We start from the raw sequence: 13802 nt of genomic DNA on the forward strand, positions 1-13802 counted from the left end.
CGCTGCCCCTCTCACCCCCCCAGCTGCCGGGGGCTGCCCAAGGCACAGACCCCTACCCACGGGGTCCTGCAGCAGTGAAGCTTCCCAGCCCAGATGCTCTAGGACACTGGGTGGCAGGATGTGGGCTGTCGGTCCAGGAGCAGCAGTACCCGCAGGATGCTTCGCACGAGCTGCTGGCAAAGGGTGAAAGAGCCGAGGCTCAGGCTGCAAGTGACTGAGGGTCAGAGGAGATGGAGGTCAAGCATCAGGCTGGTGTTATCTCCCCCTAGGCGTGCACCGCGTGCCCCACGCTGCCATACACACATGCTCACACCAACTGCTGCCAGCTCAGCCTCCCACAGGAGCTGGCGGAGGAATCCCCCAGGGAACCCCAAACACTCCAGGCTGGAAATCATTCCTCCTAGCAGCTCTTATTTTTAAACGTAGGTTGCAGCCCTTATTTACCAGCAGGCGCAACGCTGTCAGGAGCAGGGACTGCAGATGCCTTTTGCAAAGCAAACCTCCTGTTTTGACTGCAAGCTGATTGATGCTCAGTTTTTTAGGGAGGAGTATTTCTAGTTGCACAGTGCGAGCCGGCGTTACCAGCCAGTTCAGTATTTATGGCCAATTGCATTTTCCTCGCAAGATGTTTGGAAACCAACCACCAAAACATCAGAGAAACGGGTTAAACCACGCTCTTCTGTGAGCACCTCCATGCTGCCCTACCTCAAACCACACACGCAGAAGTCCTGGAAAAGCTCCTCTCAAGGTTGTGCGTGGAAGCAATCCATCACCAGGGTGCGGTTCAAACACTGCAGCAGAAACTCAGCCCACCTCCAGCAAAGCATCACCAGAGTGTGAAGCAAAAGGCCCCGCACGCCCAGCCCCACACAGAGGGTTGGCTTCAGACAGGTTTTGCTGGGAGCTGTCACCAGGCAAACACCTGGGACAGCTCTTCACTGCCTGACCCTGTCAGGGGTACCTACATGCAGCATCGCCAGCAGGTGCTGATCTAACCCTGGTTTCCTGCTTTCCCAGCATGGGCCATCGCCTCTGATATGCTCCCGTCTTCCTGAGATCACTTAGAAACCCCGGACCCAACCCCAAATAAACTGACTGCCTTTAGGATACGCCAACGAGGAGAACTGCTGTTGCAGCATCTTCAAAAAAGAAAATTTAAAAACCCAAACCAAACAAACCCTGCTGCCTCTTCGGGGTTAGTCAGGGCAGCACCACCACCAGCCTTCGAGGTCAGCAATCAGCTGCACACAACGTGTGACTCACCCTCCGCCAGCTCCTCCAGCCGAGAGCCACCCTTCTCTGTTCCACTCCATCAACAATTTTAGGGCAGATTCCTGCTTTTACAGGGAAAAGTCCTCCCAGCCTGGCGATACGGCAAAGGACACACCACTTGCCAGCCTGGATCTTTGCTTTTCAGCCTGTAGTGGCTTGTTCATAACCCTCTCCAATTCCTGTGAAGTAATGCTTAACATTTTCCGAGCATGCTTGAGCCCCTGGATGTGATGTACTGCTTAAGTCACCTCCCGCCTGTCACAGCATCTGCCAGAGACAAACCAGCCACCCAGCTGCCGGTTGCCACTCGTCTCCCAGAGCAGCCGTTCCCCCTTCCCACAGCATCACGGGGCCGAGCCCTGGTAACTCTGAAACCAGCAGGCAAGGACGGCAGGTGAGAGAAGTCAGCTTAAAGGAGGAGAGGAAAACACTTCCAATGCCCCAGTGACGGGATGAGGTGACAAACAACTATTTGTTCCTGGGTTATATCCCATCAAGTGTGACAGCAGTCACCCAGTTCAGTTTCCTGCCCTCGCTGCAGCCGGGGTTAATGCAGTGATGACTTTTGGAAGCTTTTAAGCAGTGTTCAGCATACAGCATCTCCCAGCAGCACTGGGGAGACAGCCGCGCCGAGTTCGCGAGGACCGCAGAGCATCTGTATTCAACTGCATCGGGAAGCCCCAGAAACAATCCAAAGCTGCGACTAGCCACCGAGCCATGACCACAGCTCAGTCCCTCTGTGTCCAACTTCTGTGCAGGTGCTCTGGTTTTTAAAGGCAGCCTTCACAGGAAAGCCACCCTCCAAAATCCAGTGCATGAGAGCGCCAAGCTCTTAAGGTGCCTCCTGCTTTGTGCTCTGTGTGCGGGCGCTGAGAAGAGAGGCAAGGGCAAGAGCTCAAACTGCTTGGTACCCAGAACAAAAGGTAAGAGAGTCCCTCTGTGTCCAACTTCTGTGCAGGTGCTCTGGTTTTTAAAGGCAGCCTTCACAGGAAAGCCACCCTCCAAAATCCAGTGCATGAGAGCGCCAAGCTCTTAAGGTGCCTCCTGCTTTGTGCTCTGTGTGCGGGCGCTGAGAAGAGAGGCAAGGGCAAGAGCTCAAACTGCTTGGTACCCAGAACAAAAGGTAAGAGGAAATTGGTGCCAGAAAATAAAAATGACACTTGCCTCTGCTCTTCACATGAGGTGTCTGAGGTGCACGGCGCCAGCGCAGCATCACAACTGGAAAGGCGATCTTCGAAGCCGCTTTCAGCTGTTGCCCCTCTCGCTGCACACACCAGGACAAGCAGATGCAGCTCCCACCCGTGGGCTCTCCGGACAGCTTCCCACTCACCGTGCAGCACCTCGGTACAAGGGTTTGTGCCGTGCAGCCAATGCAGCTGTCTGCAATCTACTGTGGGTACGGCTATACATCACACACACATATACATACACCTACAGACACTGAGTGCCGTCATCTTCCCATTTCACCAGAGAGAAGAATAATTCCCAGCGTCACGCAGAGGAAATGCACTACCAGTGGCGGTCTCTGCTGCACCGGGATCCCTGGATGAAGCCTGAAGCACGCTGCAGTAGGTGCTGCACGGTGACAAACTTTGATACTAGGAAATAAGTCATCTCCTGAGCGACTACTGCCAGTTTGAGTGGCATTCAGCATTAAGCCAACCCCAATAAACCACAGCGAGGCATAAGCTAGACCTGCACTTGAATCTGGATGCTCTCTCCACGCTCAAGAATATTTGCCCACTCTGCTGAAAATCCCAGGAGTAAAAAGGATCTTTTGAAGGCAATGTTTTAAACCTAAATGCAACGAAGTATGAAAATTCCCTCGTATAAAAGCTGGAGGATATAAAATGCTCAGAGAGAGACTGGTGCTGCCACTCTTGTTAGTTCTAGGATATACTGTTTCTTTCCCATTCATGAATAATTTTCTGTGAAACCTGCATCTGAATAAGTCCTCCAGCGCACTGAATATCAGCAGCCCTGGAGCCAACATCCTCCCAAAGTCATACCAGCCTGGAACAGTTCAGAGCTTGGTACACAGCACCCAGAGGTGGTTTGGAAAGCAGAGCGATGTGGCTTGGCTTTGTAAGGCCAGGGCTATTCTTCCAGGAGCAGCAGCCTGGGACCACCAGTCCCAAAGATGGATCTCACTAGCCCACCGAGGTTTTCTGCTCCAGGACCATGTTTGTCACCACTGGTGCCAGTTGACAGCAGGCACACGGGCTGTGACCAACAGCCTCGGTCACCACATGCAGTACCCTGCTCCTGGGGACTGTCCCACCTGGGTAGGGCTGGCTGGAGCTGGGGTGTCTAGCTGAGAATTGCACCTCCCACCAGTCTTGCTCAAGGTTGGTCCTCGGAGAAGCCACAGAGGAAAGGTTGTCTGAAATTTGGCCCATAATAAACTGCGCTTGTGTACTCCTGGCTTACCTGCAATGTTGTGTTCAACAGGGTGAAACCCTTGGGTGCGGCTCTGCGCTGACCTTTGCATTGCCGCTCACTGCTGCAAAAACTGCATGAGAACCAATGCCAGTGGTGCAGACGAGCAGAGTCTGGAAGCATCCGAAGTTCACTTGGTGCAGCAGAAACCAGGAGACCTGAGCCTTCTCCACCCACTCCCACCTGCACACAGTCTCCCTGCAGAGCAGCAATCATGCAGATGCCTGGGAAAGAGGTCCTTAACGGTTCCTCATGTTCAGCTTCTGGGTGAGCCCAGAGCAGCTGGTAATCAGCAACACCATCAAGCTGGGGTAGCAGACAGAAATCCAGACGGAGGAAAGCCCATTGCTCATAGCAATTCACAAATGAAAAGCAAACTGGTTGTTTTAAAATTTATTTATTTCTGAAAGTGTACAACTAGAATATAAAAATATACCTTAGTGAAAGTAAAACAGAAAAGGGTGGGAAAATGAATGCCAAGTAAAAAACATTTGCATGTTCCAAGGGAAGATGCCTCCAGAGACAGAGCCTGGAAACTCCTCAAGCTTGGAAGTTAAGGTCGTATTTCTATTTTACAGAAGCTTCCTGTAGCAGATCCATAAGTTATTTCATTGCGACTCATAACTCGGTGGAACGGGTTTCCAGTTTGTTCTCTTCAAGAACCCATTACTTCCAGTGCATCACATCAGTAAATGAAATCTGTGTGCTGCTTTATTTATTATTAGGCTTTTTTTTTCCTTATGGGGACTGCATTACAGCTGCCACAAACACGCAAACCAGGTGAATTAAACCAGCCCACTTTCTTGAACATTTCCAATCTCTCTAAGCCTCAGTACTTTGCATGTTCTCCAATACCTGGATTTTTCTGACTAATGAACTCTTCCATTTGCTGGAAAATATTGAATGCAATTAGTGCTTCAATGCACAGCCTCAAAGCATGCTATGTCTAGCAGCTGAGCACTGTAACAGAGCCCAGTGCTTGGCAGAAGAACTAGAAATCCAAAAGATAAAAGAGATTTACGCACACTCCCACCAAGGCCTGCTGCAGAATTTAATTGGCAAGGTCAGCAATAAAGGGGCTGCAGAGAGAACCACCAAGGCTATGGCCCCAGTGCAAGTCACAAAGCAGTAACGTGTTACGATTCCTGGGCTTAAAAATGAGAAATTACATTTGGTTCCTCACCTCGCACTCCCCCGTGCCAAGCTGCACAATGTGTTCTGATCAAGTCAGTCTATTCCTTTGCTCTGAGTCCAGCTTTATCTCCTCAAGGGGAGATACAAATCACTCCATCCAACCTTTCTGCAATTCCATCCAGCCTCTCCCTGCACTCTTCCCGCAGCTGCTTCAGCTCTCTCTGCAGGCTGGCCTCTCTCATCTGCAGTTCTCTGATCACCTCTGCAGCACTAACAGACGAAGCAGGCTCCTTGGATACAGACCTACCAAAGCCTGTTTTCCTGGCAGGATGTTCGCTTCTGAACACCAGTCTGCCTGAACCATGCATTTTCTTTTTTTTTGGAGCACAGAGGTATGTAAGATCGTGCAGTTTTAGTTCAACACTTTCCTGTATCTTTCTAGCAGTGGCAGAGAACCCCTCCTTCTGTAGTTCTTCCTCTCTTGTTTTCACCTGTAGAGAGAAGAAAAAAAGTGGAATAAAAAGAGGTAGCAGCCTCCATGACCAAAAAGCTGCTTGCAGTAATTTGTTTGCAGATTTACAGCCTACCAGACCCTCCACTGATGACTGATACACCAGGGCCCTGCACACTTCCCTCTTACCAACGAGTGGGTGGTTTGGCTTCAGAGCCAAGACGGAGACCCAGCAGAGTGACCTTCATCACCGCTCTGCTTTAAGCCACCATGTTGTCATAACAGATTAATTGCCTGATGACTAACAGTATTAATTCAGTTTGCAAATGCTTTCTGGACTTGGCAATACTAAGAAGTAGGGGTGATAACGGTAAGCTAGAAATTCCTCAATTCTCACGATGTGTTAATAAACACAAAAAGGAAAATAATGGAGCAGAGACAAAAAAGCAGAGCCTGAGACCAAAACGAACAGCAGGCAGTACACTTTCACTAAAGACAGGCCCAATAAAACAAAGCTTTTCTTGTGGCAGAATCTCAGACTGGATTATAAAAGCAGTTGTACGGACCGGGATTTCTCCAAAGCATTTGATTTAATGTTCTCTAACAATTTGATCTGAAGAACTTGCAAGACAGTAATTGCCTTGCCAATTTTACTAGAGGATAAAACATGAATTCAGTGACTCATCTCAAAATGTAGGGGGGAAACATCCACAAGAGGTACCCCACTAACGCCTTCAGGGAAACAGTTCTTGGTCCAACAGTATTTTCTCTTTCTGCTACGGCAACATGCTGCCAAGTCAGCTCACCCAAAAAGCAGCAAAGTTTCAGAAAAGCGATGCTGCCTCTGCAACCTGCACAAGTCCCAGAGCTCTCCTGGAACCCGTGTGCAGTTCTGGAGTTCAAGCTTCAAAAAACACAGGGAAAGAAGGATTCAAAGACAGGTCACCCGATAACTCAGAAAAAAAGCCTTACAGTATGAAGCTTCGAGAGCTCAGACTACTCCATTCATGGAGACAGATATATAATTCGCTTTACATCCTAAAAGAAAGTGGAAAAGACAGTGGTGAGAGAGCAGACTTTGCTGACAAAGCCATAAGCAGATCAAATGGATGAAAATTTGAGTTGGATATTCAGCTTCAGAATAAGACACTGTTTCCTACTGTGAGGATAATGAACCATGAAATGCTTCATTGCTGCTCCGGGGATGAATCCTTTGGCCAAAGCTCAGCTCAGGTTAAGCTCAGTGCTAACGACACCCCTTCCAGCCTTGAAGCTGCTCTGCAAACCCTCCCTTCCCTGGCCATGGGTGAAGCTGAACAACTCCTTGGGGTTTTAAATCTGCAGATCTGCATTAAGATATTGGTATCTCACTTATTAGGGCTTTGATAAGTCAGCTGTGAAGCCAGGGATATTTTGGTATCTCTCCAAAGCACCAGAGATCAGTCAGAGCTCAAAGCAGCTCCAGCTGCAAGGACAAGAGTCCTAAGGTAGCAGAGCCCCCTCTGCTTTTGCCACTGCCAAGCTACAGCTGCTCAGGGTCAAGCCAGCTGCCCTATCTGGAGAAAAAAGGATTTTTTCCATGGATCTGTAGGGAGGGTTTCACTACTGAAACAAATTCAGAAGCTTCTGACATACAGGGGATCAGACTATGTTCTCTTACAGTGCAACACACTGCAGGCACAAGGGCTGCGGTCACAGCTAAATTTCCCCACCACCATCAACCTCCCCAGAGCTTTGCTCACTTATCCCACATCTGTCATCAGAATACCTTCATGAATTTTGCACTCAGGTAATTAATCCTCTCCATAGTCTTCTGATGTGTTACTCTCCCCCTGCCCCCACTTCAAAAAAGATTAAGAAAATCAATCAAATCAGAAAAGGAGTAAACTTCCCTGAATTTTTCCTAACACATTAAAGGCTTTATCGATGCAGAACCATCTGTTAAAGGAGATCTCTGTCAATTCAGGCATTTGAATAGAGAATCGAAGCTGAGAGAAGTCTGTCTTTGTCCTTGTTCAAGAACCAAGGGTCTCTCTTTATCATAATCCCCAAGGAATCCCAGGACATCTCTTGCTGTTGGCTAAAATAATATCTGAGGTCCAATGCTCTAACACCATTTTGGAAGAAACAAAACTGAAAAAATAAATTCAATGTTATCTGGTCTCCCCACTGCCGATGAATAAACGGAAAATGGTGTTTGCACAAAGTGGATTTAACACTGGAATCCAGGACAGGAAAAATTTCCTGTTACTTACAAAGAACAAAATCACTCAGTGAACAGAGCCCACAAAATGTTATTTTTGCACTAAACTCAGGAAGAATACTACTAGGGCTGTATAAAAAGATTTCTAATGAAACATGGGTTTTCTGACTCTCCACTAGACAAAATTGGAGAATTTTATTATCCATTGTGCAAGGCACATGATGGAAGAGCACGCTCCTCTCAGCACCAAGTGCATTGAGTTCTAACTCCCAGCAACAGGAACAGGAATTACTGTGCTGGAGCAGGAGCAGCTGCAAGGACAAGGACAACAGCCTCCCAGTGAGGCAGTCAGGGAAGCAGAAGTGTTGGTTGATGAGAAGCTGAACACAACCCGGCAATGTGCACTCACAGCCCAAAAAGCCAGCCGTGTCCTGGGCTGCATCACCAGCAGTGTGGCCAGTAGGTCGAGGAAGGTCATTCTCTCCCTCTGCTCCACTCTGGTGAGCCCCCCCTGCAGTGCTGCATCCAGCTCTGGGGTCCCCAGCACAGGAAGGACATGGACCTGTTGGAACGGGGCCAGAGGAGGCCATGAAGAAGTATCGGAAGGGCACTGCACATTTTATCTTCTGTAAAGAGGACGAATATTTCCTGGGACAACACTAGATACATTTAAAAGGGGAAATTTCAAAATACCGCATATGAAATAAGAGAACAAGTGTAGCAAAGCACTATTTCGTATCAGCACAATCTGGATTTGGAAACCTAGCTCGAGTTCTTTTTTGCACTGCTCTTCCTGGTAAGCTGTGCAACCATATGCATGTCCACAAATACGCCTGTTGCGGTTTGTAGATTTCAACAGCTAAAAATTCTCTAAGGGTTACCTTTGAGTAATATTCTTTACTCTTCACATCCTGTACACTTGTGAAAATATTCAATAACCTCCTCCTGTATGGTTAATTGATGCTCTTTAACAGCTTGCTGCCTCCCATTAGTCAGCATGCAATGATTATTCTACACTGCAAAACAATCTCAGCAGACCACTTTGTATTAAACAAACAGATTGTAAAAGATTAGGAGCCTCAGCATTTTGTGTCTGCCCATCTCCATCCCACAGCTCTCCCTTTCAGTCTCAATCTACCAGCTGGAAGTTGAATTCCCAATTAGGTACATAGCGCTGTCTGACAACTGTGGCACATCCTCTCTGAATAAATACAACAACGTGATAAGCGTCATTTCCACTTCTACAGAACCAGCCTCCTCCCAAAGGGACCCGGGGCATTTTGAGAAAAGCCACACCAACTGTAGAGGGAATCAGCTGCTGAGGAATCAGCATCTTCAGCCTGACACATACCCGGCTCTGGGGAGAGTGCCGACCTGCTTGGCTGTTCACAACCAAGGCAAGTCATCCTTATAGGTTCCTTCTAGCTCTCCACCTCACCATCTTACTGACCACTGTTTGGGACAGGAGAGCAGCCAAACTGCCTCAAATGCTCCTAGATGGTTTCTTTAAAATAACTTAAGTCTTCCAGAATGCCATCATAGGTTTTCAAAATGTATTACAAATTTAGAGCTAAAGGGAAAACTGCAACAATTTTAATTCCAAGGAGAAGCCAACACCATCTTCTTCTAAGGAAGAGCTCATCTAGTTGCAGATATGAGCTAGTGTAGTTGCAGATACAAATATTCATCTTACACAGACTGAAAAGGGACTGAAGTGACAGCCCAAGCCTAGTACAGTGCAGAGGGTGACGGTGTGCACAGACACTGCTGGTAGATTCACAAAAAATGCTTGTACAAAGGAACAAGCACTAGAATAAAACAGATCTCTCCAACATCAGCCAGAGGGTGGGCAGAGACAGGTCGCCGCCAGTTCCTGATGGAGTGGAACTGCGCCAGGCGGGACATGCATCAAGTGCGGAAAGGATTCCCCATCTCCCCCGGGACAGCACCATGACTGATGCTGCATTTACAAAAGTGCTCAGGCTGAGGTCCGATTGAGGAAAACAGCTAAGCCAGAACAGAAAAGGGTGGGCCCTTTGCTGATAATGAGCTTCCCAAAGCTTTGTGTCTCATTCCGCGTGGCTCAGAAACATCCCCGAGAGGCTGATCTGCCTCAACAGCTCACTAATGAAAAGTGCAGTAAAAACGATGCACAAAATGGTTTTTTTTCTGCGAAGAAGCAAGCTGCATGTGAACGTATTTGGAGAGAATTTTACCAACATGCAAGACATCCCAAAGAGATGCTAAGAGATACAGATAACCACATCTCATTATTTAAATTATTTCCAGTAATGACCTAACAAAAGTGACAATCTTCCAAACGCTGGAAGTCAACATCTCAGCTTGTTAAAACTGCACGTGGCATCCTGAAAGCCTCAGAACGCAAACGAACGCTCTGCCTCTCAGTTACATACCTGAAGGAAGACACCACCTAGAGAGTTTAAAGTGCAGCAGCAATGAAAGGTCCAAATGCCTATTTTGAAGAAGAGAGTTGGGGGGAGGCACAGGAGCATTTCCATTTTATGATCACGCTGTTGCCAGCTTTGAGGAAGAAGCAGCAAACCAAAATTGCTGGAGCTCGTTTTGAAGTAGAAAATAAAGACCAGAATCATGTAATTATTTTTAAATCGCAATCTCTTCAAATTACTCTAGGGAGTTTTGCAGAAATGGCTGTAATAACGGTATTGTTCAGAAAAACAAACTGCACAAGCCTAGAAATGGCACGCTTTCTGGCTCCGGTCCTGTCTGTCCACTCGTTCTCTCTTGTATTTCTCTTATGAATAGAGAGAAGACCCCATATGCATACAGCATGAAAGACAAATTATTCTTGCCATTCTGTACCGATACTACAAACAGCTACACCTGCCTTTGCTGGAAAACACAGGGCAGCCTGCTCCTTTGTGCTCCCAGTCACAAGGAACAAACAGAAGAATCTCAGATCTTGTCTTTTCGGTTTGGAGAGTGAAAGGAAATGAGGAAATATGAATGGATGCAATATCCAAGCCACTAAGCCATACTGCCTTTGCTATCAGGGCATGATAACCCAACACCTTTCATAAACTCATCTCCTTCCTCTGAAAGCACTGAGCAGCATTTGACTCGCAGAATTTATTCCTAAAGGAAGCTCATTTCCAAGCTTTATTTTAAAGCTATCACACCTAAGATGGCCCGCTGTACCTGGCGAGCTGAAAAGGGCACAGTGAAATACAACACACTTGGAAATAGATGGCTAATGAGGGGCCAGATTGCAGAAACAGAGAAGACCAGCCAGGCCAGCCAGTGCACTCACCTGCCTGGCCCTGAACGGCTCCCCAGCACATCGCGATATCCCGAGTACGGGCACTGAGAGGCGTTCCCCAGGTTAGAGACGCTGCCCAGAGCTCTCTGTCTCCACTGAGCAGACTCTCACTCAACAGACAAGCATACATTATAGATAAAGATCTAGAAGTAAAAAATGAAAGCAGGATAAGCACAGAGATATCAGCATCACTCAAAACTTCCAGCATGGATGCTGCGCAGAAATCCTGGCAGCTGAGCACTGGAAACCAGTCATTGCAAATTAAGGCTAGCTTAGGAGTTTTCTGTTTCCAGGCTGGAATCCAGATCAGTCCAGGAGCTAAACCTTGCAAACACTTGCATCTAATCAGCACAAGCCTGAATAACACTTTATAAATTATCACTATTTATATCTTTCGCTGTCTTACAGTTTATATCTAGTGTTTATTCTACCACCATCCCTTCCCACCCCGAGGAAAACCTTGCAGAACTGCAATCCCAGCTGACAGTCTATCAGGGATACAGAAAACAGGATAGAGAAGGATTTGCAGATGACTTTTAAGAAAGCCCTCTTTGTCAGCACTGAAAACACAGCACCAAGTACAAAAGGAAAGAGAGCAAAAGGAAATAATAAGCAAAAGTATCAATAACGTAGAAAGGGGAAGAGCAGAGCCTACTCTAAGCACAGCAGAAAGATCCATAAAATTAAAATAAAAAGTCACAAGGATCCCACAATTCCCACTCACAGCCTCTTTGTGCTTCTATACCAGAATTTCCTGGCTATACAATATCCATTCTGCACCTTACCACACACACAGCAGCACTGAAAAACACGCACCATGGTCTATCTGTGAAAGAAGACGCGCAGAGTTCGTCTCAAACACCATTAGAGATGAGCAAGAACTGAATAAGCCAACATCGCTGTTCTCTGTGTTTTCACTGTTTTCTGTACAGAACAGTTATGAATAACCCAAGTGTTTTGTGTGCTTGTGTGTCCCCAAAGGCATAAAAATAAAACCTTTGTCACACACAAGCAGGGTGAGGGCTTTACATTTTTTTAACAAAAAACAAGTAATAACTTGGCTAGAGGGCCAGTTTCTTTTAATAAAAATGTTTTCTTTTTTTTTTTTTGAACAATAATGGTTAAGTGTATGACAAATGCTCTCCTTCCTTAGCTATAGACAGTGACCCATTCAGCCTCAGAGACACAAAGGCACCGTTTCAAGGCATACTGTGAATGCCTAAATGATGGAAAATCAAATCCTGCAGCTCCTACTTCTGTGAAATTATGGGAGGGATGGGTGGTGATACAACACAGAATGGGACAGGACCTTGCAGAGCCTATGAAGTTCAAATAGTTGCTGAACAGTGACTTCCAAGAAAATCAGGTCCCCAGCCTTCAGAAAAAAAAAAAACCTAATGCATTTGCCGCTCATACAAAAAAAAAATCCACAAGTTAAAGCAAAAGCAATATCTGCAGTCAGCTGTTCTGGTAACATTACAACACTGAGTAAGCAGGTGTTTTACTACAAAAAAAAAATACCTTACTCTAATTTCAAATTCATGTCTTACAATAACTTGTTCAAATGTAATTTCAAACCTCTCAAAGTTACAGTTAGTACTGCAGCTCTATAAAACTTGTCTCATTGAATCAAGCTTCTTTGCTGTAAGCTTGCAAGGTTTTTAATTTTCTGCAACAATTTCTACACACTGAAGAGTAACCAGTTAAGAACACTAGAAACCATCATTTTCTATTTTAATGGCTGAACACTTCCCACACTGTCCTGCCCAAATGAGGTTTCTTTCTTCTTGCGAGATCCTTGATTGTACACAAAGAGACTTGGTGTTCTTCTGAAATAGCCCATTTAACACCAATGCTCATGCATTTATGGATTTAAAGTCATAATAAACTGTTTGATTAGTCTAATCTACCACAAAGCACAGGCTAGAGTATCTCACCCGGTAATTTCTGCAATATTCTACTACACTCTGGTAAGCTACAGGGTCTCTTCCAGAAATATATACTTTTGGTTTTTTAAACACAGGCTCCAGCAGGTCAGGAAACTACCTTATCACTGTGTTATCTCAGCAGTGAAATACATTTATGGTGAAAAATACACCCCTCTTCAGCGAGTTCTGCCTCAGCCACTGGGTCTTCTTATACCATCTGTCATCTAAAGTCTTATATAGCCTCTAAGAAGTTGCAGAACGTGACCCAGCTATAGCTTTGCCATGGTTAAATCACTCTTTTCTCACTTCTCAAAAAGACAGACCAAATATTTCCTTTATTCCTCCTCTTTTAATCCTTTCCAACTATTCTCCAGTCGTGATGGTGGTGTAAGTGGGGCCAACACACTCCATTAAGCTCTTTATTCCGATCTACATCTTGTCTGCCATTTAATGACCGGTAGCAGATAGCAACACTTAATTGCCAATAACCTAATAGCCTTTCCATGACCCGTTACCATTACCTTCTCTCTCCTAAAGCCATGAAATGGAAAGGCTTGCACACATCCAAAACCTGATGCTGCAGGCAGAGCAAACTGGTTTGAGGTACATGCACAGGTATTTCTTACTAAACCCAAACCCCAGCAAGAAACTCAAATAGTTTCTTTTGGCTTAACAATAATTCTAACAGCTAAAGCAAAATTTCACCTTAATATAATTACTAATTTCTAACATTCATTATTAGTTCAGCAAGAGGAAAAATCTTAAGCCTTTGGAATTGGTGGCAAATAAATGAAAGGGGTGATCCCAAAGTAATATTGATGGGGGCATTATTTGTACCATAAACTACGAAGACATTTTAGAAGGGTTGTAAAGCTGAGCTATAGCAACTGACAGAAGATGTAATTATACAAGCAGCTGCATTCCAAATTTTGCCTGGATATGCAATTTTCTGCAATTAGAGAGAAACGTATGCATCTCCATCTTATGCATCTTAAGACAGACATTCACTATTCAAATGCTAGCTCCCAGGCGCACCTATTGTCACTGCAAAAAAAATTGACAGGGAAGCCACAGAGA

At 46.0% G+C, this 13802-nt stretch overlaps 1 protein-coding gene across 1 annotated transcript in view; it reads right to left on the reverse strand.

Moving 5' to 3' along the window:
• Window positions 1–4976: 4976 nt before the first annotated feature.
• Window positions 4977–13802, reverse strand: part of LOC104471595 (chromosome unknown open reading frame, human C14orf80) — a gene marked incomplete at its 5' end in the record, with an annotated part of 65741 nt that continues 56915 nt past the window's right edge. Inside the window, one exon of the mRNA XM_010086979.1 lies at window positions 4977–5336. Coding sequence (XP_010085281.1) covers window positions 4977–5336 — 360 coding nt within the window. The remainder of the gene's footprint in view (window positions 5337–13802) is intronic.

This window comes from Pterocles gutturalis, unplaced genomic scaffold, assembly GCF_000699245.1.
Source record: "Pterocles gutturalis isolate BGI_N339 unplaced genomic scaffold, ASM69924v1 scaffold34506, whole genome shotgun sequence".
In the NCBI taxonomy this organism is placed as follows: domain Eukaryota; kingdom Metazoa; phylum Chordata; class Aves; order Pterocliformes; family Pteroclidae; genus Pterocles; species Pterocles gutturalis.